This window comes from Haliotis cracherodii, unplaced genomic scaffold, assembly GCF_022045235.1.
Source record: "Haliotis cracherodii isolate W230 unplaced genomic scaffold, xgHalCrac1.p SCAF_8, whole genome shotgun sequence".
Lineage (NCBI taxonomy): Eukaryota > Metazoa > Mollusca > Gastropoda > Lepetellida > Haliotidae > Haliotis > Haliotis cracherodii.
The window spans coordinates 57,458,678-57,482,328 of NW_027266341.1; the positions used below are offsets into that span (position 1 = coordinate 57,458,678).

The 23,651-nt window shown below is 39.6% G+C and overlaps 1 protein-coding gene across 5 annotated transcripts in view; it reads right to left on the reverse strand.

The window, feature by feature from the left end:
- Positions 1-522: 522 nt before the first annotated feature.
- The window catches only part of LOC139449597 (glycine receptor subunit alpha-1-like), a 72,018-nt gene continuing 48,889 nt past the window's right edge, over positions 523-23,651 (reverse strand). For 4 of the 5 annotated variants that reach the window (XM_071231065.1, XM_071231062.1, XM_071231064.1 and 1 more), the window contains 7 exons: positions 15,629-15,711; positions 10,890-10,957; positions 9,354-9,592; positions 8,819-8,901; positions 7,182-7,331; positions 5,738-6,132; positions 523-4,403 (listed from right to left, as the gene is read on the reverse strand). In XM_071231065.1, the coding sequence (XP_071087166.1) occupies positions 4,230-4,403; positions 5,738-6,132; positions 7,182-7,331; positions 8,819-8,901; positions 9,354-9,592; positions 10,890-10,957; positions 15,629-15,711 (1,192 nt within the window). In that variant the 3' untranslated portion in view covers positions 523-4,229. The remainder of the gene's footprint in view (positions 4,404-5,737; positions 6,133-7,181; positions 7,332-8,818; positions 8,902-9,353; positions 9,593-10,889; positions 10,958-15,628; positions 15,712-23,651) is intronic. The other variant, XM_071231063.1, reaches the window with a different exon arrangement.

The window sequence follows — 23,651 nt, forward strand, 5'->3', positions numbered from 1 at the left end:
GTAGCCTTATGTTGGTACCAGACACTGAACACACGGCAAACGTTGAATATACATGTGTATTACCTCTCGCTAAAGCATCTTGGAATGATATAGATTACAATTCATTCCAAAGGTAGCATTGAGGCTAGTCACACAAACAACATATACTGATGGTACCTGGACTGACGTGAACGCATAACCATCAAACTAGCATGAGTGAGTGGTATTTTACGCCGCAACACTTAACTGGAGATGCAAAACAGGGTATCACCTTGTGCTTATGTATTGATTAGAGTGAGTGAGTGAGTGAGTATGGTTTTATGACGTTTTTAGCAATATTCCAATATATCATGGCGGGGACACCAGAAATGGGCTTCACACATTGTACCCATGACGGGAATCGAACCCGGGTCTTCGGCGTGACGTGCGAACGCCTTAACCACTAGGCTACCCGACCGCCCGGTACTGATTAGAACCAGAGCAGCTCCCGTCAACGGTCGATTTTACCAACAAGAAACACTGTGTACAGAAATATTGTGATTTTATTGATCATTCAAACAGTCTTTCAAACAATGATTCAACGTCTTAACATGAATCACATTTCCACTAGATGTGGACTAACATAATAACAACAAGAAGAATCAGAGAAGTGAGGGGGGTGAAAGATTGAAGGGTCTAGTGCCAAGTGATGGTGGAGGCATGCTGTCATATTTGCTGCTTTTTACTGCACCTGTTTCTGATAAAATTTGTGTCTACCTTTGGCACAAACCTGAAATGATAGTGTTACAATTGGTTCAAATACCAGATGTCAAAATGTTATTAAATCTTTTAAGATTACGTATTCTTGAGTGTTTATCGTTAAGAATGATTCTTATTCATGCAATATAATTAAGAATGTTTGAGTTTTGGAGGTATAAACGTATAAACCAGGGGGCACACTTTGCGTAAATCAGCGCAGCATACCTGTGTTTAGTATTTATACCTCCATAAACGCAGTCATATGTCGAAGTCAATTTTTATAATACATGTCAACAACATTAACCTTATAGATTGATTTTTCAAGCATTAACACTAACATCTTTAGACAACGATATTGAATCAGTGACATGTTCAGCTCAATAGGGCAACACAAGCTCCACCCACCCTATTATCAGCCAATCAGGAAACAATACTCCGGTAGTGGGGGCGTGACCTATTTTTTAGGTTCATTGAAACATTAACGCAAAAAAAACTTGGTTAGCCAATCAAATGCCTTGGAACGCTTGCAACATTTCATTAAGAGGTGTGTCATACTATACTCAGACACATTCTCACTATAGTAAATGGTTGAAACCGGTATTCCGTCGCTAAGACGCAGCAATTGTCGACCAAGCAGATCGGGGTCCTTTCATGAAGTAACGTGTATATCACAAACAACACTTGCACTTGAACATGTGACACTCTCAGATCTAAAACAGTTTGCAAAGGCTAACAGGTGTATTGAGCTTATGTATATAAGCTGAAAGACAAAAACAAGGTAACGATAACGATATGAGATCAGTGTTCTACATCTACACATCAGTTGTAGTTGATTGACCCGTTTGAACTGTGGGCATACTGCCGAAACCATGTTTAAACAAACTTTGCAAAAAAAAATTGGATGTTCATTATCTTATATAGGTTTGATTAGCACAATACATTCATTTTAATCTGTTTGCATCGAACATACACGTTTCAATCTTCTAGAATATGCATATGTCTAAAGCTTCTATAGAAACATGAAGGCACGTCGATATTGTTACTCTACATCTTGCACATAAACACTACATACGATGGCAAACGTAAATGGATTGTATACATAGGAACTGTGTGAATAAATAGTATGACATATAACTGTTATGTAGCTATGTATGTACATGTCAGTCAGCATAACTAATCACAAGTTATATCTATAACAATATTAAAAGGCATAACTTATTGCTTCAAAATCATATGAAGATTTTAAATTAGGTTGCTCTTAGATTTAAACATGATTGGAGCTTTTCACGTACAGATTTCCAAACAGCAGTCCAGATAATGAAAAGGGAACAAAAAAATTATGGTACACGTTGTTTTCATTTTATTTTGCAGATTTTTAGCTTGTGCAAACCTTAAGGGCTAACACTTAAACTCTATTTGGTCGGGTTTCACGCGGCATTGAATAGTACTACAACGGTGTCTGCGTAATGTGGGACGTAGCTCAACGCGATGCGGTTAGAGCCATCGACCATCGAGCACGGTGTTCACAGACCTAAGGGTCATAATCAGGGCTTCAGTTGAAACTACCGATCAGTGTACCATGGTACAACTAGGGGACGCTACTCTGTGCTGCAATTAGGTAAGCTAGAACCATGAAATATATGGACTTCAAGAGACGTACTAAAGACATCGGTAGATTATATCATCATCTCCATCAAGAGGGTTACTCGTGATTTCAGGTGCCAAAAACATGCACACGAGGATGAATGCAGATATCTGATTGGCCAAGGAAGTGTAAAATAAAACAAAATGTCGGCGAAAGAGGGAAATTTATTTCACGGTCTATGACAATTTCAGGAATACTGAAACATTCTACAATGTAGGGTTATGTAATAATCCCTGGATTTACTTCTTCAGTGACTGCACTGATTTGGAGGCGGGTGCGCGTTAAAGTTAAGCAAGAATACGGATACCTACCGATTTTGAAATTAGGAAACCTTAGAGTGGAAACTTGCTAATAAACTACAGGCCGATTTATCCGTAGTTCGATGCAAGGACTGTAAATAATAGAATATAGTGTCGATATCGATGGGGAGTGAGTGAGTGAGTGAGTGAGTGAGTGTGTGAGTGAGTGAGTTGGATTTAACGCCGCTTTGAACAGTATTCCAGTTATATCACGGCGTGTCAGCGTATCTGGGAGGGAAGCCCGAAGTGATGTAAATCTCAGACTTTTACCACTCTTGAAACCCGCAGGCACATAATCGGGACGAATCGGGACTCGAACCAACAATCATAGGTTTCTGGCGTGCACAAGGGACGCAACTCTGCACAGAGAATTTCGACTGAGTGGACTATAAGTTTACATACCCTCATGTATTGAGTTAACCGAGCTCGATTTTACGAGATTCCTGTGTTGAGTATCAGCTACTGATCGGTAAGCAGAGCAAGGTTCATGGCACATTGAATACAGAAACAAACATATCACCACAAACAACATGTAATGTGTCATAGATCAGAAGGATTGGTCTCAATAGCTGGCCTAATACCGAGGGAACAGTCACCGGTACTGTGGCGCTTCATACCCTATTTGGCATGTTAAACAATATATACACTAGTACATAACACATTATAACATGGTAAGAATATAAATGCCTAAGACAAGATAGCACTCATACGATCATTCATATCATGGCATTGCTAACAAAAGGAAATTCAACAGTGAGAAATTGTGTAATACAATGTGGCTGAAGTGCCCAATAGTGTGATGAGATTTATCTGAAACATCTCTTTTTTCTACTACTGAAATGAAATGGCTATATCATATTAAATAACATCAACATTGCACAGATGGGATATCATAAATATTTTTGGAGTGAGAAAGATGTTGATATGGTTAAGTATGATTGTCACAGCTGAACCAGTCTATGGGCATCTAAAGTATATCCCGTTGACGATAAAGACCAAATAGTTCATTGCACGAGGGAAGAATAACACTTTGTTTTACAGTTTCAAAACGTTCACAACAGAAAATCTCTTTGTTGTAGTCCAGATACCCTCCGCTATTGATTGCCAGGGCTTCACCTTTTCACAACAACCGTAAGTTATTTTTCTCTGAAACGAAGTGACATTCGTCTAATTCGAATGGCAGTGTCCATAACTGCATGCTTCTAAAACAACATATTCTTTCACACGAAATATACTGTAAACGTATCCAGATGTCGTTCAAATAACCACAGGAATTCCGTCCAAGAAACTATACATTCATCTTCAAATATGCCATGTCGTTGGTATATACATTGGTACTGATACCTGAAGTTGTAGTCCATATCTTCTTGCAATGTTTGAACCATAGTCATGGTTACCAATTCGTTCTTCTCCATAACAAAATACAGCATCACAACCCTTGTTACCGTGTATCTCTATCCATCAACAGGAATCGTTTTCTAACAGGAGCTCGTCATCAATATATTCCATTGTCATGTAATCAGGACGTGCTTGTCTACCATTGTCCACAATTGTCCACCAGTCCAGTGTTATTCCACGTTGATGTAATACAGCCAGTACACCATTATGAACAATAAAAATGCCACGGGGAAGCCGATTCTGGAAGCTACGTCTAAATACATGGCGTATACTATCCCACGTTTGCCTTGTCGCTTTGTGCTGAAGCTTTCTCGACGTGGGCCGCCGTCCAATGGTGAGGATTGCTGCAAGAGAAGACACACAGATGTCAGTTTTCTTAGCAGAAACAAGTGCAAGAACACGTGTATCAAAGACACGATTTCCCCTTTAGCGAGCACTGGGTGCACTCGGAGGTGAGGTGAAATGGTTTTTAACGTCGCGTCAAAGATTATTGCACTTATATAATGACGTGTGTGTCTGCTTGTACTAGTCCGAGCTCATGCCGATTTAATAGCCCACTGAGATACCATGCAGCAGTTTAAAATGAATACCCTACTCAGACACAGTATGCTGACTCCGAGCCGAACAGTCCTTGTTTTAGCACCTTAATGCCGAGCGCCAGACAGGGTAACAAGCTTTCAAGTGTCATCTTTTAACGTCTTTTGTTATGACGCGGACGGGGATCAATTTTGTTAGTCCTCCTACCACAGACAAAAATGATATTTCTTGAATCGCTGACTACACAAATATTCTGTCTCAAACAAAAATGTCATGAGAATATTCAAAGTGTCGGATCCTTCATTATGTATTCTGAGATTCGAAATGAATACCTCTGAGGCACTGATGTTTCTACTAACGGTACAACCAAAGATTCTTCGCTGATGTATTCTATACTGAAATATATGTATCCAAACAATAAGCCAAACAATTTCTGGTCAAATCGGGATACATATGTCTACATCTGGAATGATATATCCAGCTTATGGTTCCTCTTCAATGTGGCCGTCTCCTTCTTAACGTGACAATACAGCTATGTTGAAGAAGGTATTTATCGACGTATTAGCTAATGGTGTAACATTGTGAATGGGTGTTACCAGGTGAAACACATTTTCCATAGATCATTGGTAAATGTTTTTTTTGATAGATTAAGCTACAACGAGGAATATTAAACACTAAAATCCTCCCATTCCAAGATGTATTGATAGATATTCAGAGGTCAAAAGTGTAACCGACATTCTCAGCTCAGAATTGCGTCCCTTAGCCGTGCCAGGATCCGCCTTTCTCTCAAGTGTGATAATTAGGTTTGTCAGCATCATGCTGGTGTAGGCGGGATGCACAAGATTGACCAAAGTAATACACATCCTGCTTCAGCTTTATATATCCGCCTAAATGTAGCTGACACGCCGTCATATAACTGGGGTACTGTTCAAAACGGCGACAATCCCAACTCACTCTTACAAGAAGCATTTCTAGGTTTGTCAGAACCATGAGCATTGGTTTCACCAAAGTTGTTGAAGACTGAGACCTGCATCACTTCGGGTGTTCCTCCCACATTAAGCTGACACGCCGTGATATAACTGCAATACAGTTCAAAGCGGCGTTAAACCCAACTAACTCACTAACAAGAGTAAATATTTACCTCCTTTAGTTGATCCCCTTTTTCAAAATCTCTAGGAATACTGAAAACATTGCGTATCGTGAAACCAGACAGGGTTTCTTTGCGGCTCAAGACGTTGACGATAGCAAACTCCAGTAGTGCGGCAAATACAAACACCAGACAGGTGGACATCCACACGTCAATAGCTTTAGTGTAGGAGACACGCGGAAGCGAGGCGTTGACCCCTGAACTTTGCGTTGTCATGGTGAGGACGGTAAGCACGCCCAATGAAATGCGGCCCGGAACTGAGTTGACGGTGAGCCAGAATGAGATCCAGGACAACATAACGATGAGGATGCTGGGGATGTACATCTGGACGACGTAATAGCCGATGTTGCGAGCGAGGAAGAAGTTCGCCTGGAGGCAACTGTGAACGCCTATGAACAAGATAAACATTGCCGCATAAATAGATGTTATACACTTACACAAGTATATTTATATGTAACATTTTAATTTGGTCCAGTCATAATGATTGAAATGATGACAACATTAAAGGATACATAAGTGTGTTGACATTAGTCCCGTGAGGATCCCGGGTTAGAATTGGTCTTCAGCAACCCACAGAGACCCATTCTATTAATTTAAATGTACCCCGCTGACAAGTAAAGTGCATGTCTTATGTTCCCCGCTCGTACTGCCGAACTGTTGGCATTATACTTTCAAGATACCAACAGCAATGTCGTATCTCGAATTAATTATGTAAGACGCCATTTTCCGGATAGTTACGATATTTTCCGAATGAAATACATCTAGGGGGAATAACTCTGGGTTTTGTTATTCTCCTATTTTGCGTTGAATGTGAACGATGACCAAATGGATAAATCCCTAACTGTGATATTTTTACCGATTCGGACCAAAGCATGCATTCATAAGACATTCCTGCAATATAACTAGGAGTGCGGTAAGATAATTCAAGTAAGGGAGAGAATTAATGGATGTCAGCTTCTTTAATATGAGGAACACAACGTGTTATCAAGTGATAAATACAGTGTCAAGTAAAATGGTCACCTGATAAAGTAGTAAGAATATACTCCGAAACGTTGTGTTCCTCATAAAGAAGTTGACATCCATAAATTCTCTCACTTAAGATAAATTCGTTTTCCACTGTCCCTTTGGTTCGGGAAACACCTTATAATGTTGTCAGACTCGTTCAACGCGACACTGACGTCACCACATTCTCGTTTATCCCGGGTATCACCACTCTGTTTTGATAAAACGTTGGAACCATCCTCTACCATAGCCTCGTTTTGGAAGTTAAGTCACCATTTCAGTCTCTTTAATCAGTAATTTCGCGTCGTTTTTCTCTCGCTCATGTGTGTAATTTGATTGGATGGCTATAATTTTGCTTTGACACTAGCAAATGGGTTCAGTGTATTTATCATAATAGAATGGTGATGTAATGACCAGATACTCGATTATTAATAACCTGTACTCTGATGGTATTTCTTCCTGCATCTGTTTGGTTCCGAGCCTGTCACCTCGAACTGCGGCAGCTCCACGATGTCGTTGACAACGACGGCGTCGCTGTTGGTCGAATTCATCCATTTAAGGTTTAGCTTGTCCTCGGCGTATCCAACTGCAAATATCATGGTTAGTTAAAGCAACATCCAAATCAAATGTCAAAATGGTCCTTATCTTCAAAGTATCACCAAACTGATAATCAAGTGTCTATAGATAGATAACGTTGGGCAGGTGAATAGCAGTGATTAAAGCGTGAAAAAATTGTTCTCAGTTATATAAAAAATATGTTTACAATAATACACATACAAAGTTATAAACAAAGCATAGGCGATAATTGTAAATCTAAGAATATTTTACAATGAAATATTCAGTCAAATACAAAACTCAGACATATACTTTAAATTGAGTGGTTGATGGAAGTAAGCTCAATTCTGGGCTATAACGCATACCATATCACAAATCGGTTGTTATATTTGTCTAATTGTAAATGCATGGTTGTCGATAGGGGCCATCGCTATTTCGTGATGAGATACCCACATGAGATACTCAAACGACAGTACGATGCGATATTGCGATACAGCCAAACACGAAACAGCGACAAAGACAACGACAATCACCACAGAAATTATTGAAGTTATAGAAATGTATTAACGGCAGCTTAACCCTCCTCCCCCGGTCCTAGTTCCTCTTACAGTACTGACGAAACTTGGCCTCAACACTACATTACAATAGTTTCTCACATGCTGATTTTAGATATGCATATTAACGATCATCGCATTTGTATCCCTTTTTTCAATCAGCATAGACCGACATGTAAACTCATATACGTATGTAAACGACATTATAACATTCGTGATTCATTTGAATCTCAATTACAGTTGCATTACAAGTGTATATAAAACCAGATCATATGTTCTCGTTAGTCAAAGTCCCCGTGTTGCAAACTTCTATTGAAAGTGCCATTTCAAATGGGTTTAATGAAATATCTTGATGGAAATTCTTTTAAGCGCCGAGTCGTATTGTTTTTAAGCTTGTCCCCATTTGTATGCGATGGAAAGAAAACACTGCAGGCAATTAAATTAATCCAACTCTCGTTACATAAGATCTAAGACCTTATCGCATTAAATGTTTCAATCAATTTCACTTTCAAATTTTCTTCTTCTTTTTTTTACAAAATTGTATTCAGTCATAAATTCACGTTGAACTTCATCAAATTTACCCACGTAAAAACAAAATCAATTAACTTCAATTAGAATATTGCAAATCAATCAAATCAGTTGAAAAAGTTAACACCGCAAACTGCCGCCCGTCACCTCTTCCATGTGACAAGCAGGCAATCAGGTGACGGCTCAAAGGACTTGTATTGGATAGAAGTATCATCAGGGCCTTCACTCTCCCGGGGTTGTATCAGGGCGTGACCCGCATTTAATGATGCAACGTTGAGTCCTGTGTTCGTCATTTGCTAATCAATCACGAAGAGAGAGACTGTCTACAATACACCCCCAAGGGGATGAAAGCAATTTCCCTTGCTCTTAGTAAACAAGTTCTCTTGACAGTATGCAATGATGGAGCGTTCGCATCTATTGCAATGACAATACTTACAGCTCATGATCTGTACTGAACACGATTGTTTGTCGAATGGATAGTACCGCAAGTTCATAGGACAACTCAGGGTCATTGATAACCTGAAATTAAACGAAAGAAAGACCATCAATGCCCATTCTATGTCGGCCTCACTGCTGTAACATAAAGGTACTTATCAGACTACCATACAGATCAAATCAGGAATTTTATTAATTTGGACCAGGAACATCTTCAATGTTTCATTGTGTGGTGGCTATTCTGGTCCATATGAAAAGGCACCTTGAATCGTCGTAATAAATATAATTACGACAGCGTGAAAGGGCATTACCCTCAGGATAGGTTATGATGAGGTGGATAGTCGAAGGGTTTTAGTTCTTTGATGATGGCCATATCTGGTCCAAAAGAAATTATGACTTACATTAACTGGTGTAGTGTTACCATCATCGTATCATTATAATACTCTGTGATCGAGAGTGATGGGGTCCAAAGACACACTCACTGGGGTTGAAATAGCTGAACTTTGACATATACCACGCTAACATGGATTTCTTACCTAGATATGTAGAGAATCAACCCGTCTCGATACAATCGCATCATCTGATTGGCCATCATGACGTCATGAAAGCTTGCCCTTTTTTCGTTAGGAAAGAATATATCTGGCACCCATATCCTTTGAATACTTTGAGAGTCAAATTCAAGAAATGTAAGATTTCCAAAAGATGGCCCAATGTTAAAGCTGACAAGACGCGAGTCTTTCCATTGTAGATGTAGCAAGACACTCAGGGTAAAGTCCTGAAAAAAAGTACAAACATATCATGAGTGTATGCCATGTACGTATATACAGTGAAACTTCGTTAATCCGGAAACTCCCCCATCGATGCCGTTACACCCTGGCACGTCATACGAAGTGACTCGTTTATCCGGACGATTTTGCTACTGTCCAGATTAACGGATTATCAGGGACGTGCTCTTCTTCCCAACAGATTATTGTCTACAAACGGTGACTCTTTTTCCTTTCTGTAAACATACATACTTTGAGAGTAAATCGTATCTGATGCCTTGGTGACGGTTCCCTAAAAGTTAAAAAGGTACAAAGTAAACCATATATCTATCCCTATGAGTTTTGACGTTCTGAAATTTAATGAATTGGTTCAGATTGTGTTATCTATTTTACCTATTTGCTACAATGAATACGAAATATTTTCGATTTAATATATTTTGGAAACACGACTTAAATTTCTACTTAGTGTCTAATTGAATTATTATTTTGTTGTATTATTATTATTAATAAAATTATTGAAATTTGATTCTGAATTAAAGTATATCAACTACTGCACACTTTAAATAGTGAAGGAACTGTTTTTAGGTAAAATCCTTGGAAAACCAGACAACATTATCTTTGGACGTCAAATGGTAAATATTAGGGGTAGATAGAACTTTGTAATATCACAACTAAAATATATGAGAAGTATCAAAGCATACCACCAATTTTCATCGTGCCTTATATTGCGATTAGATATCGTAAACGCAGTTGGAAATTTTAAGAAGAGTTTATTTATAACCGATGGCTTGATACTATACAGTTTATTTCTTGCAAATGATAAGGTATTATAAGAAGAACCCTTTTGGCCCAAAGGATCTATATTATTTAAGAAATGAGCAAAGCTGTTTGAAATCGTTATGAAAGTTATCATATAGTAGGAATAAAAACGAGTCTTTGTTCATTAAACACTTGAATAAGTCGTGCTAAAACGAGATATTAATTAGAACATGTTAGGAAACACCTTTTTAATACTTGAACATGGTTGCGTCTTTCATCCAAGCTGATATTTAAAGGGGATGAAGATAAAGACAGTACAAACTTCATCTCGGGTCATACACTTGGTTCACGGGTAGATTTTCTGTTGAAGTTGGAAAACTCGGCATCATACGTTCTTTTTTGTATTCGTGTTCACTTAACATGTCAGAAGTAAAATTTGCAGTTTGTAAGAAAGAATATCTGTAAAAAAACAAGATCCCTTATGACAACGTCCTTTGTATTTCTACTTCTTTAAAAGAAATACCAGTAACTTTCATGATTGATACTCACCATATTAGCTTCGTTGATGGAGTCTATGCTATCCACGTATAACATAACTTCGATATCTGTTGCCGTGTCTGAAAAATAACATAATAATATAATAATAAGAAGGCTTTCTGTTAGCTGGTGTGGACAAGTCACTTCCCACTCGAAACCGTCAATGTGTGATTTTGCATCAAAATGTAAATATGAAATGTAGATTATGCAATGAATGTAATGAGACTGTCCAACACATTGTCAGTAGATGCCCAGCTTTGGCACAAACACAGTATCTTAAGCGACTTGATGGTGCAGCTCGATCATTTTATTACCGTCTTCGCCATGCTTGTGGTTTTGACACAGAGGTCCATCCATGGTACGACCCGGAATATGCAGAAGACTTCACGGAAAATGATAAATACAAAATTCTTTGTAATAGTCCCTTTCACAGCCGCAGACGTATCCAGGCCAACTTCTTGACAACTTCTTTATTATGAGGGGACACAACGTTACGGAGTATAAACTTACTTTTTAAGGCATCAGGTGAAAAAGATGACATCCATACATTCTATTCCTTAAATGTATCACTTCTAAATGCTTTTTAAAGACTTCAACATGCAACATCTTCAACTGTTCTTTATTCTAATTTGATTTCATTAAAATTTCTCTTACTGAATACCCATAAGTACCTGTATAAATCAATTGCGCTCAAAGCACTCCAAATCCGGAGTACGGAATCATAGAAGGAATGCATGCAATTCACCTCCATCTTCATCAGTTCTAATTTTGATGCTATCGAGCGCAAAAAAACCATTATCAGCAACATTAATTGGTCGAAAAATTTAAACAATTGAAATAACTAGGTGCAGTTTCAGTAAAATATGTTAACCTAACTGTACATTTTAAGAGTTCTAGTTCCAGTACGTACTAGACACTCGGCGGCCCAAAGGAATTCACTTGGATGCCGACCAACATGGGAGTTATACTGAAGGATTGATGGGAGCAACTGTGTGAATTTCATGAAGGGTTCCAGATGCCTATAATTGCTACAATATTCAGAAAAAATAATCAGCTTCATTTTTTACTGTCAAAATGATGTATATCATCAGGGATCCGTATCCCATTATACAAGAAACATTGACACCCGGGGAAGACATACTGGATATGTGTCAATACCACCAACCAGATCCTTGCGGTACGTTCTCACATATTGATATCCAATCAATTATGACTTTAAGATAAAGAAGGGGCATTATTAGCCGTATGGGTCGCGTCGACATGAATAACGCCACCGGAAGTAACCCTGATTTATGTTCATTCCTGTTTACCATGTAGAAGGCCTTAACTAGCACATGTTGTTTGAGGTAGAAACACCACGCTGCTTTTCTACGCTAATTCATGTGAAGGTTTAGTGTCCTTTATCTGGTTCATTATTTATTTTTTGAGTGAATGAATTGGATTTAACGCCGTTTTTAACGCGTGCCAACTTAAGGTTGGAGGAAAGCCCGAAGTGATGCAGGTCTCAGACGTTTACCACCTAGGTGAAACCCACGAGCACGTGTATGGTGCTGACAAACCTAGAAACATAATCGGGGGCGAACAGGGATTCGAACCCACAATCATAGGTTTCTGGCGGGCCCTAGGGACGCAACTCTGCACAGCGAATCGTGGCGCCTTAGACGACGGCTATCCAGGCCCCCTTTATTTTATTTTTTTTCATTTTGTTTTTTTTCATTTTTTGTTTTTTGGAACTGACATAATTAGAAATAGTAGTTAGATAAGAGTTGTATAGTTGATAGGATAAGTACAACCGTGGGTGAGTGAGTATAGTGAAAGGCCGCAGTCGGGTGGTCTGTAAATAACTGGCTAGATACAACAGGGTTAATCACACGAGCAATGTCCCGTTAGGGTTTGATGAAAGACAATGAGCAAAGGCAACGAGCCTTAACACCCGATGCAGTTTATTCTCCTCTTACGACCTCTTATAGAAGTGAGGTGAGGTGAGGTGAAACTGGGTTTCACGTCGCGTCCAAGATTATTACACTTATATACGACGTTTGTGTGTGTGTGTGTGTGTGTGTGTGTGTGTGTGTGTGTGTGTGTGTGTGGCTGCTTGTACTTGTCTGGACTGATGCCGATTTATAGTGCTAGGTCACTGAGATACCATGCCGCAGTTTGACATGAATACTCCACTCAGACACAGTATACTGACTCCGAGCGGACCAGTCTTTGTTCTGTAGCCCATTAATGTCGAGCGCCAGATGGGTAGCAACAAGTGCCATCTTTTAACGTCTTTTGGTATGACGCGGCCGGAGATCGAACCCCGGACCTTCCACCTCCCCACCTTCTTCGGGCGGACGCTCTACCACTAGACCACGGAGGCGGTCTATCTGATAGATAGTCGCTGGTAAACAGCAACGGTTGGGAACTGTATCTGGATTTGATGACAGCAGTAGCGTAATGGACCTCAGAGGTGGATCATGGTGGTAGACACACACACGCACGCACGCACGCGCGCGCACTCAGACACACACTTTTGAAAACCACACTGGACCCCTACGTCTATATTAAAATGAGACAGAACCCTTTCCATGATCGAAATAAATCTCTGCTAAAAGCATTGTATTTTCTGACTATGTCATAATCATGCGTTTATGAATCACTATAAAATAGTGACGATGCATGTGGTTATCGAGAAAGTGAGCCTGTCGTGTCCCACTGGTGGCATCCGTAACACCCGTAGAGACAAATCAAATCTTCAAAGTAGGGTATTGCATCGGACAGAAATTTGGTCATTGATGCGTCAAATGTGTAAATGACCTCCACATCTCTGACATAAACTTTTTCAAAGCATTGGAATGCTTTTATCCCGATCATACAACTTTTGCCATATGACGCTCTTTGAAATCTTCCTGCACCGAGCATGCTCGATTGTACTTCGAAAGTTGTAAAATGTCGACTGGAATAAAGCTCGACGTGAAGGGAAAGTTGTCTAATTGAAAGTTGAAGTCATCACTCTTGTCATACAGACTTGTGGATATTTCTTTGTCACTCTTAATCACAAGGAAGGAAATTATATCTATATATTATAACTGTAATTATTATCACTTGCCCTCCTCTATTTGTCGGATCTACACCCCACTTTCCTTACGCCCCACCTTTAAAATATTCCTAGATCTGGCTTTATGAACAGCTGTGTACATAAAATCTTTTCAACATTCAATTTTACGGAGGACTTGTTAAAATAAATTAGAATTACCAATGACATGATTTTTTTAACGTTAATAAATAATCACAAAAACATCGTTTATGGCATTGATTAATCATCGTTGTATTTTACCCTAATTCCCAAACCCTTAAGAAAACATTCCGTATTTAGCTGATTTATCGAGATAAATTGAACAGCGTGATCCTTGCATGCCCAGAGAACTAAAGTGTGGGGATGAGCTTATTTTATAGGTGAGAGAGTTAAACACGGCCACAGCTGGTCGGAATGAAACCCGAGAATAAAATCAATTTCAAACATTTGGTGTACTTCGCAACTTCACTCCCTGGCAGTGTTGCATGTCTGTTATTTACTCATCGACAGTGACCCCGGGTGCCCTTGGGTATGCACCAAATACTAATACCAGAGATTACGCCAGTAATAAGTTAAGGCAACACTCTGTAATTATCGTCCAAACACAATATTATCACGCGGCTCCAGAACACCGACTCGCTGTGGATTGCATTTCCATGGCTCTCAACATTAAAGACTTGAGTCATGGTCTCACCAATGACCGATTTTAAATATCGCCAGATAATCAAGACAGTTTGAGCAATAAATTCATTATGCGCTTTGTGATTTGTTAGTTTGTTTGAAAGTAATATCGTTGTGATTAATATGTTAGAAATATGAATTAATTGTTTTTACATTTATACAACTGTGTTTTACTTGTGAGAAGTTCGCGGGGCTAGCCGTATCAACATACTTTATTTTTTCAAGATTATCGCCACTTCAGTTGCTCTCATTGACTTCAGGGGAAAGAGTTCCACCCATTTTGAGAAAGCACATGCGACAACGAGAACATACAGTAAACTACGGTTATAACGAACTCAAAGGGACCACTAATTTAGTTCGTAATAACCGTAGTTCGTTATAAGCATATATACAGCATGTATGGACGGGACTAAAAAATAAGTTCGTTATATCGGTCAGTTCGTTTTAAGCGAGTTCGTTATAACCGTAGTTTACTGTACTGATATCCTCGTCCATTAAAGAAAGTGGAGAAAATACGTTCCCTGTGTTGTATAACAAACAGTACGATGGTGACCTAACATTGATTTATAACTGAACTTCCTTCTGCTTTTGCAACAGCTCCCAGAAGGATCGACTTATATACATGGATATATATTTGAGGTTAGCCGTTCAATGGTTAAGAGGTGAAGCTAGATTGTATGAAACTCTTATACATACAATCCGTTAAATAATTTGCATGTGACGTAGTTGTAATGTTAAGGCCTAAGGGTAGGAAGGAGTGCAATGCGAAGAAGAATTATTGCCTTGGAAACATCAGAACCCTTTGCCCTGGTACTTGTTAAATCTATTTTGGACTTGATTTGGAGGGATTATGCCAGCCCAGTAACGATAGGTGTTATCGCCGTGTTCCCGCACACTGCAACCTTTCAGGCACGTTGATAACATCAACGCAAAGATAGCACGAGAAGAACTAGCAGAGCCTAGTGTTAGAGACAGATGGCTGCTCGTGTTGAACGCAACAGGCGGTTACCTGAGTTATAGTTTGGGGGCGTGTTCTTGACATCCTGGTCACCTGTTTTGGCCGTATTTAGAAGTAGTTCCAAGAGTTGAGATCTGAAAAATAGAAATGAGTTTTATTTAGAGTTGCTGATATACGACAGTCAAGCATCAAGGTCTTCAGAAGCGTCCCACCAGTATACTCCAATATGGCCTTTCCTCCCACATCAAGATGAGACGGCGTGATAAAACTAGAAGACCGTTCAAAGCGGTATTAAACCAACTCACTCACTCCAATTTGGTCACACACTCCAATCTAGCCTGCCATTTTATGCCACACGTGTGTTTGTATAAGTTAGGGGGAAGTGACGTTGATTTCTCATTAACTGAGGCTGTGGGTAGCCTAATGGTTAAGGCGTTCACTTGTCATGCTCAGATTCGTGTTCAATTCCCCACCTGGGTGCAATGTGTAAACTTCATTCAAGAGCTCCCCCGCCGTAACGAGGAATATAAGAGGCATAAAACCCCACTCAGCCACTCAATTTCGAATCAGCAAAGCTTGCCAAAATGTAACTTCAATAACCGTTTGACACTTTCTGCAAAAAGCGTTATTCAACATACATTCATTAAAAATGCGTCATATATATTTGATATATATCATGATTTATTCATGACGGAGGGAATTAAATGATCTGTTTATTTGGAAAATAAATACTAATTATTGACACCCTCACATTAAAAATAGAGAAAAATAAACATTTATTTCAAATAGTTACTTGTCATGGAAACTGACGTCGGCACAACGTCACTTGCAGAGAAGGCGATTAGAACGTGTAACGTCTTCTCGATTGAAAAAATGACAAATGTTGTAGACACTGGATGCACTTGATCAAATGCCGAGTGTATCTGGTCGATCATTAATATGGTATGAATGCTTTTGATAAAGCTGAGCCTCGCGAGAACGTAATCACGCCATCTGCAAACGGCCTTCAGACTGATCTTATTGAACTCATTACTCATCGTGAGACCGTAGAGACTACGATGTCACTAGCAATGGACAGATAAGCTATGCTCGTGAAAGGGGGAATGATGCGTAAGCCCATTAAAGGAAAAGGTAAAATGATTTGATTTAGACGGGATAGGTGTACAAGAATTGCGACGTTTTAACGTCGACGTTTAATAAGGCAGTGGTCGGTAGTTCGATGTCCGGCTGAGTCATACCAAAAGACGTTTATAGTTGGTACTTGTTGTTTCCCTGCTGGTGCTCGGATTTAAGGGGATGATCATGACTGAGTGGGATATTCGTGATAAACTGCTGCATGGTATCTCTATACATGGTAACTCCAGCACTACAGAACCGGCATGTGTCCGGACTATGGCTGGTACCTAGTACAAACATATATAGTCACAAAAACACATAAACACACACACACACACACACACACACATGCACGCACGCACAGACGCACGCACGCACGCACGCACGCACACACACACACACGCGCGCGCACACGCACGTACGCACGCACACACACACACACACACACACACGTCTATGTACGTCCCTACATCAGTGCAATAATAACTGTCACTAATTTAGGCCTCATATAATCAGAAATATAATTTCTTTAAACATGTGACAGTCGCTGAAACTAACAACAAACATACCATTAGCAATCATTTTCCATATCTGTACAAATGGCTCTTTCATTTCTGTAAACATGTGAATAACTAGGGCTAACTCGTGTTGTTACCAATCAGTTTCAAAACACAAATGTCACTGATCCTGACAAGGACCTCATGGCATTACAAAATATCATATCCACACAATTACCATTAATCACAAATATTAAAATACAGCCATGACGTTTCACTCCGTTGTTTGAACTATGGATTATTTACGAATTCACTGTTTACCGACCTCCATTCTGCAAGACAAATTTTATGCCCACGCATCAATTTTAAGCACGTGCATTCCGAATGTACCGGCTAAAACGATCAAAACCGCACAAAATGCACCTGCGGTACGACGAGTTTTTTCATTTATTTATTGATCTATGTAACTGTCAGGTTCTATTTTAAACCTGATTACGCAGTCTTTTGTTACTTTGATGGCGTTTTTGAAGTCAATAGAAAGACCAGGTCGGTAAAATTTTAATACAAACATAAAGTACATCACGTTGGGTATTAAATAAACACCATATGTTAAACGAGCTATCGAGTCTAGATGAGAAAATAGGGAAGGGTAAACAAGAAACCCTTTGGACAAAACCCTTGGCACTATTTCCCCCTAAATCCACACACGGTAGACGGGCATTATAATATAGAAGATGGGAAGTAGAAACGAATGCCTTCCGGGATCCAGGTCAGGTCTTAGACCTTCCCCCGGACAGTGATGAGGCCTTTATCGTCAGCTGTAACTCAGGACTGGATGGGGCATTTGTCACATCAAATTGCCATCTTTTACTGCTGAAAGTATTTGAGAAGCCGTCGGCTTAAGACACAGCTAGCCATGTGAGTTATTGTACATTGCCGCGTGGAACAGTACTTCAGTCATATCGCGGCGTGTCAACGTCATGTCGGAGGAAAGCCCGAAGTGATGGAGTTATTTGATGGCTGCTGAAACTCACAAGCACGGGTACGACGCTGAAAAACCTATAACAAAATACGGGTGAATCTTGGATTTGAAACCACCGTAATAGGTTTCTGAAGGCGACTCTGTACAGAGAATTGCGAGCCCTGAGACATTTGGGCCCTCTGTGCTCGTTAGTAACAAAGTAATCATGCTGTCCATGATACTGGAAACCTCCAGTGGCATTAAATAGAAAAAAGTTGTTTTTTTGTGACCAGCACTGTGTGTTTGAGGATTGAACAGACTTATATCTCATTATGTTATTGTGTAGAGAATATTTGGTCCCAACGCTATAATCTAAAACTAAACACCCGATGTGGCCATGGTACGTTTTCTGTTTTTTACACATGATGTAGACCTTGGAATAGAAGTTGAAATGTATTTTAAAGTGAATAGAGTACACAGAAAATGTAAAATTACATCTAACTGAATGTGTGTGTGTGGTGTTTTTTGCGAGATTGTTAGTTCAAAAAGGCATGAACTGAAAAATACGCGTATGTGCATGTGTAATGAGAGTGTGTATGAAGCGGAAACAAATACGCAATAACCTCATACAAACATGTGACTCTCCTTATGGTAAAAATAGTTGATCAGCACGGAATATTTACAGTCAACAGTCGCCTTGATAAACGAATTAAAGCGAGAAAACCTTTCCACAATTATGAGTCGAGAGTGTGAGTGAGTATGCTTTTACACCGCTTTCAGCAATATTCCAGCAATATCACGGCGGGGAACACCAGAAACGGGCTTCACGCAGTGTATCCATGTGTGGAATCGAAACCGGATCTTCGGCGTAACGGGCGACCGCTTTAACCACTAGGCTACCCCACCGGCGGTGGCACTCGTTACAAACACATGCAAAGGCAAATGAATTATTCATCTTAAAAACACGGGAATGTTTGGTACAAGTCAAAGTAGGAAATTGGATCGGACATCTTGGAAATGGCCTCCTCATGCCTTGAATTTTGAAAACCTGATTAAGCAGCTATTGGGTTGTATTACGCTGTTTGAAATGTTTGGAAAGAAAATGTTCGCTTGTACCCCTGAAATGTTGCGAAATGTAGACATCAAAGGTTGGAGCTGCTGGAATATTGCTTGACATGAAGAGAAGGTAACCACTATTGGAATGTTGAAGTCATCCCTCTTGTCAATTGTGGAGTTTATTTTGTCACTCCGTGGTTTGGGCAGAGTTCTTCCTCCGCTAATATACTGTCATTGTATGTAGCATTATTTGATATGTCACTTACACTACGTTCTTTGATCAGGCAATTAATGCAGTGATGCTAACATATAATGGTTATGCTATGTGAGGCCTTGTCTGTGGAAACAACTCCAAACACTTCATGCTGTGGACAGAATTTGGATGACAGCTGGCTGGGACAGAATAGGTTGATTCCAATTTTCTGTTTCCTCTTTTTCATTCTACCAATGACAACATTACTGGCTGACTTCTCTACTGATCGCCTCCCTGGTCTTATGGTAGAGCGTCCGCCCGGAGAGCGGAAGGTCCGGGTTTCGATACCCGGCCGCGTCATACCAAAAGATGTTAAAAGATGGTACTTGTTGTTACCCTGTCTGACGCTCGGCATTGAGAGTCTCAATCTAAAACAAGGACTGATCGGCTCGGAGTTAATATACATTGTCTGAGTGGGGTATTTATGTTAAACTGCGGCATGGCATCTCAGTGTGCTAGCAGTATAAATCGGCATCAGTCCGGACTAGTACAAGCAGGAACACCTCATCTTCTCTACTGACCCACGTTTCGACATTTGCTTGGAGAACATCCGTTCTGCGTCAGATTTTAATACTAGTAACTGACGAAGGTTGTATTGGTCAGTATTAGAGAAGATGCCTGTGCCTATGACAGGTTGGTAGCAGTATCTCTAATTGATACTGGGCCCCTTTCTGCATTTCCCTCTCAAAGCCAAACAAAACAAGATTTAAACTCCAAACGACAGACGTGAAGAATTCCGTATTCATAGGTGGGTGTTATCTGCTTTACCAGTGGGGAGCGTGACTGCAGTAACGTTTTCGCATTTCAAAAGATGTTCCATATTATATTATCTGGCAGCAAATACGTCAGAGCCTCTGTAAATATCTCGACGTCTTCTCCCACACTTGATTTCATAGCCACAGAACCCATCCTGCAGCAGGGGTCTCGAAATCCTTGGACCAGCATGTTTCTCACTTAAAATACAATCACCTAAATTTGTTAAAGTGGAGTCTATTTTAGCAACGTACCTAAAACTGGAACTCCATATGCCGTCTACCAGTCTCATAAACCAGAAGGATACCGCTAGCTGTGGGTAGAGCCTCTTAAACATGTACAAGGAGAATGGTCACCAGTCACCCTCCGAACACTTAAGTGGAAATATCAGTAGGGTAATGGTTTCGATCATTGCATATGTCTCAGTTACGTATCTTGAAGTAGTGCAAGGTCTTCGTTTAGTTTTAGAACTGTTTGTGTAGCGTTTGTGTTCATTCCCGCTGTTCTTCACCATTGGAATAATCCGAAAGAGATGGCTTAAAAGTAACAGAAGTATATATTGATATATATGGTGAAACATTGTTGACTGACATATCTTGGTATATTGTCATGCCACTCTATGGCCCAGGTTCAATCCATTTGGCAATTCGGTGTAACACCTATGCTTTACTGGCCACGATAAATATGTTCCATGGATCCTAAGGCTACGCGGTTTAATTACAACCATAAGTTTTAAAATAAATGTAAAATTTAAGGGAACCTTCGATAATTGAAACAAAATACATTTTTAAATATGTTTAAAGGATTATTTGAAATATCTTAATGAGATAAAATATATATGTATAAATATATATGGAATTTCAGTGAATTTAGATTATTTTAGATAGTGTTCCAATAAAGTCAATTGCAAACAAAACATGATTCAGTTCCAACCATCAAGAAGTCGTAGGTTCCATACAGCCATTAGCAATAGACTAAGAGAGGAAATTCCACCCTAGGCTGTCGACTCGGTCTGTGACACTCAAACTCTTTGATTGATGTCCAAGGGTCTGTGTCTCGATCTGTCTGAACCCTGCAATTACTTCATACTCAGCCATTGGGAAGCCGACAGGGACTGAAGCGGTAAGGATCCCGTTTTGACGTGATGTGATACGGATTAACACTATTACTGGTGTAGCGACAAGAAATCCCAGAGCTTTTCAGTACTCTTGAGCTTCCTGGTTCGTGATAAGGAAATGTATGAAACGTTCGGTTGCGCTTATTTAATTGAATATCATGCTCCAAGACACATTTTTATCCTGGGTGTAAAATAAGATTACATACATTTCAACGTTCATTATTATCACTTCCGAGGACTCATGATATTCAGTTTCATTGTCATGCGGGATATCAACTTCGTTTACGCATGGTTGTGTGTAAAGAACATGTACAACATTCTATTTTAAAACATCATCTCTTCGACGAATGTCTGGCTGTAAACATATTACAGTGTTGTCATCATAACTATTGAAAAAATGTGTGCTGTAGAATTAACAGATCACATATACATCGTGGATTGACTACAAATCAAAAATTTTAAAACTCATTTTATTGAACGCGAACTTTGAATAAGGATCTCATATCGTAAACAAAATCCGGTACGGGTTTTGGAAAGCAAGATGGCGGCCCCCCGAAAACACCACCAATTTTTGGTGGACGAATGTCTGGCTGTAAACATATTACAGTGTTATCATCATAACTATTGAAAAAATGATTGGGATTAAAAACTGTCTGATTTGAGAAGATTGACTGCATATAAAATAACACGACTATCTCCTGAGTAGATTTCTAGAACATACCACGAAGTACTTCTTAAATCGTAAGTTATGTAATGGAAAAAAGTAATCCAAAAAGGAAGCTTGAATTCGTAAACAGAAGTACAATCATAAACATATCTGAAAATAAACAACTTCTGCAAAAAGAAAGTATACGCCCCTGTTTGATGGTGGCTAGAACTTAAACAAACAAGAAATGGTTATTCGATGAAGATGTTTTTGATACGGGTGTCATAGTTGCATTTTATGCTTTACTTTTGCAGTGTTTCGTTGACTGTATTCAGTATTTTGAACGGTTGTAATGTTTTGGTCAAATCCAATTTTCAAGTGTTTAAAGCAGTTGTGTGCTTTATAGTCTTAATGACATTAAAACTGCAAGTGGAAAAAATAGTATTATGTTCGGTAGCCACGCAATAGAATTTATTATGATTTTAAAATGAGTTTGAAAATGAATTGCCCAAGCAATGAGTGAAGTCAGAAATATTCGGCTAAATCATGGCACGTCAAGAAATAACCGACACTGGATCAGCCGTATCGGTGCTTCATGGTGTGAGCAGGGGTCCACGTAACCGGGGTAGGATAATACACATAGAGCGAAGTCATTGTTGAGGGTCATCACCCATCCTGTTCCGTTCATACCAAGCAGCCATTATATCCACCCGATATCCCTCTCAAACGATACTTAAGCACGGTATACTGTGGACCTATTAGGTCCCGGAAACCACAAAAACGCTGTCAAACGAACCTAGGCAAGAACCTCGTCAATGTTAAAGTATCGGCGTTAAGTATCGGCTAAGATCAGATAAGAGTCACGGGGCATTGAACTCCAGATTTGCCTTGCATTTAAGTATCAATAAGTCAGTATTTTGATGATGAAGACTAAGTGAGTTTGGCAATATCATTTTGGGGTACACCAATAATGGGCTTCATCATTGTACCCATCACACTGTACCCATGTGGTTCAGCGACCTGTGTCTTCCACTAACTGATTATGGTATCACTTCATCCATCTGTTGTTAACTTAATATCTTTTTTTTCTAAATGTCACTACTGGGGGAAACGGAGCGTCCCGTTTGAAAAGTCTGCCAATGTGTGCTGTAGAATTAACAGATCACATATACATCGAGGATTGACTACAAATCAAATTTTTTAAAACTATTTTTAAAATCTACATACCAATCTCTCTTAATGTACAAACGCTTTTACTTTAATTTATTGAACGCGAACTTTGAATAAGGATCCCATATCGTAAACAAAATCCGGTTCGGGTTTTGGAAAACAAGATGGCGGCCCCCCGAAAACACCACCAATTTCTGTTCGGCGTGATGAACGACTACTTTTACCACTAGGCTGCTCCGTAAGCAGCTGATGGCAAAGAGCATATACTCAATATGATGCTAACAGATGAATAGCTGATAACTGCTAAACAAACGGATAAAGAAACTATATTCTCTGCAACATCTGAAAAATGTCTACAATAGCAACGTGATAATGAGATCACATCGAAAACGGGCCAAATCATTTTGGAGGACATTGGCTCCCCTCAGTGTATGAGCAATTATGAGCAATGCCAGGTCCGTCATCACCGGCCTGATGGCTCCCCATGGCAATAATAGGAGAACCA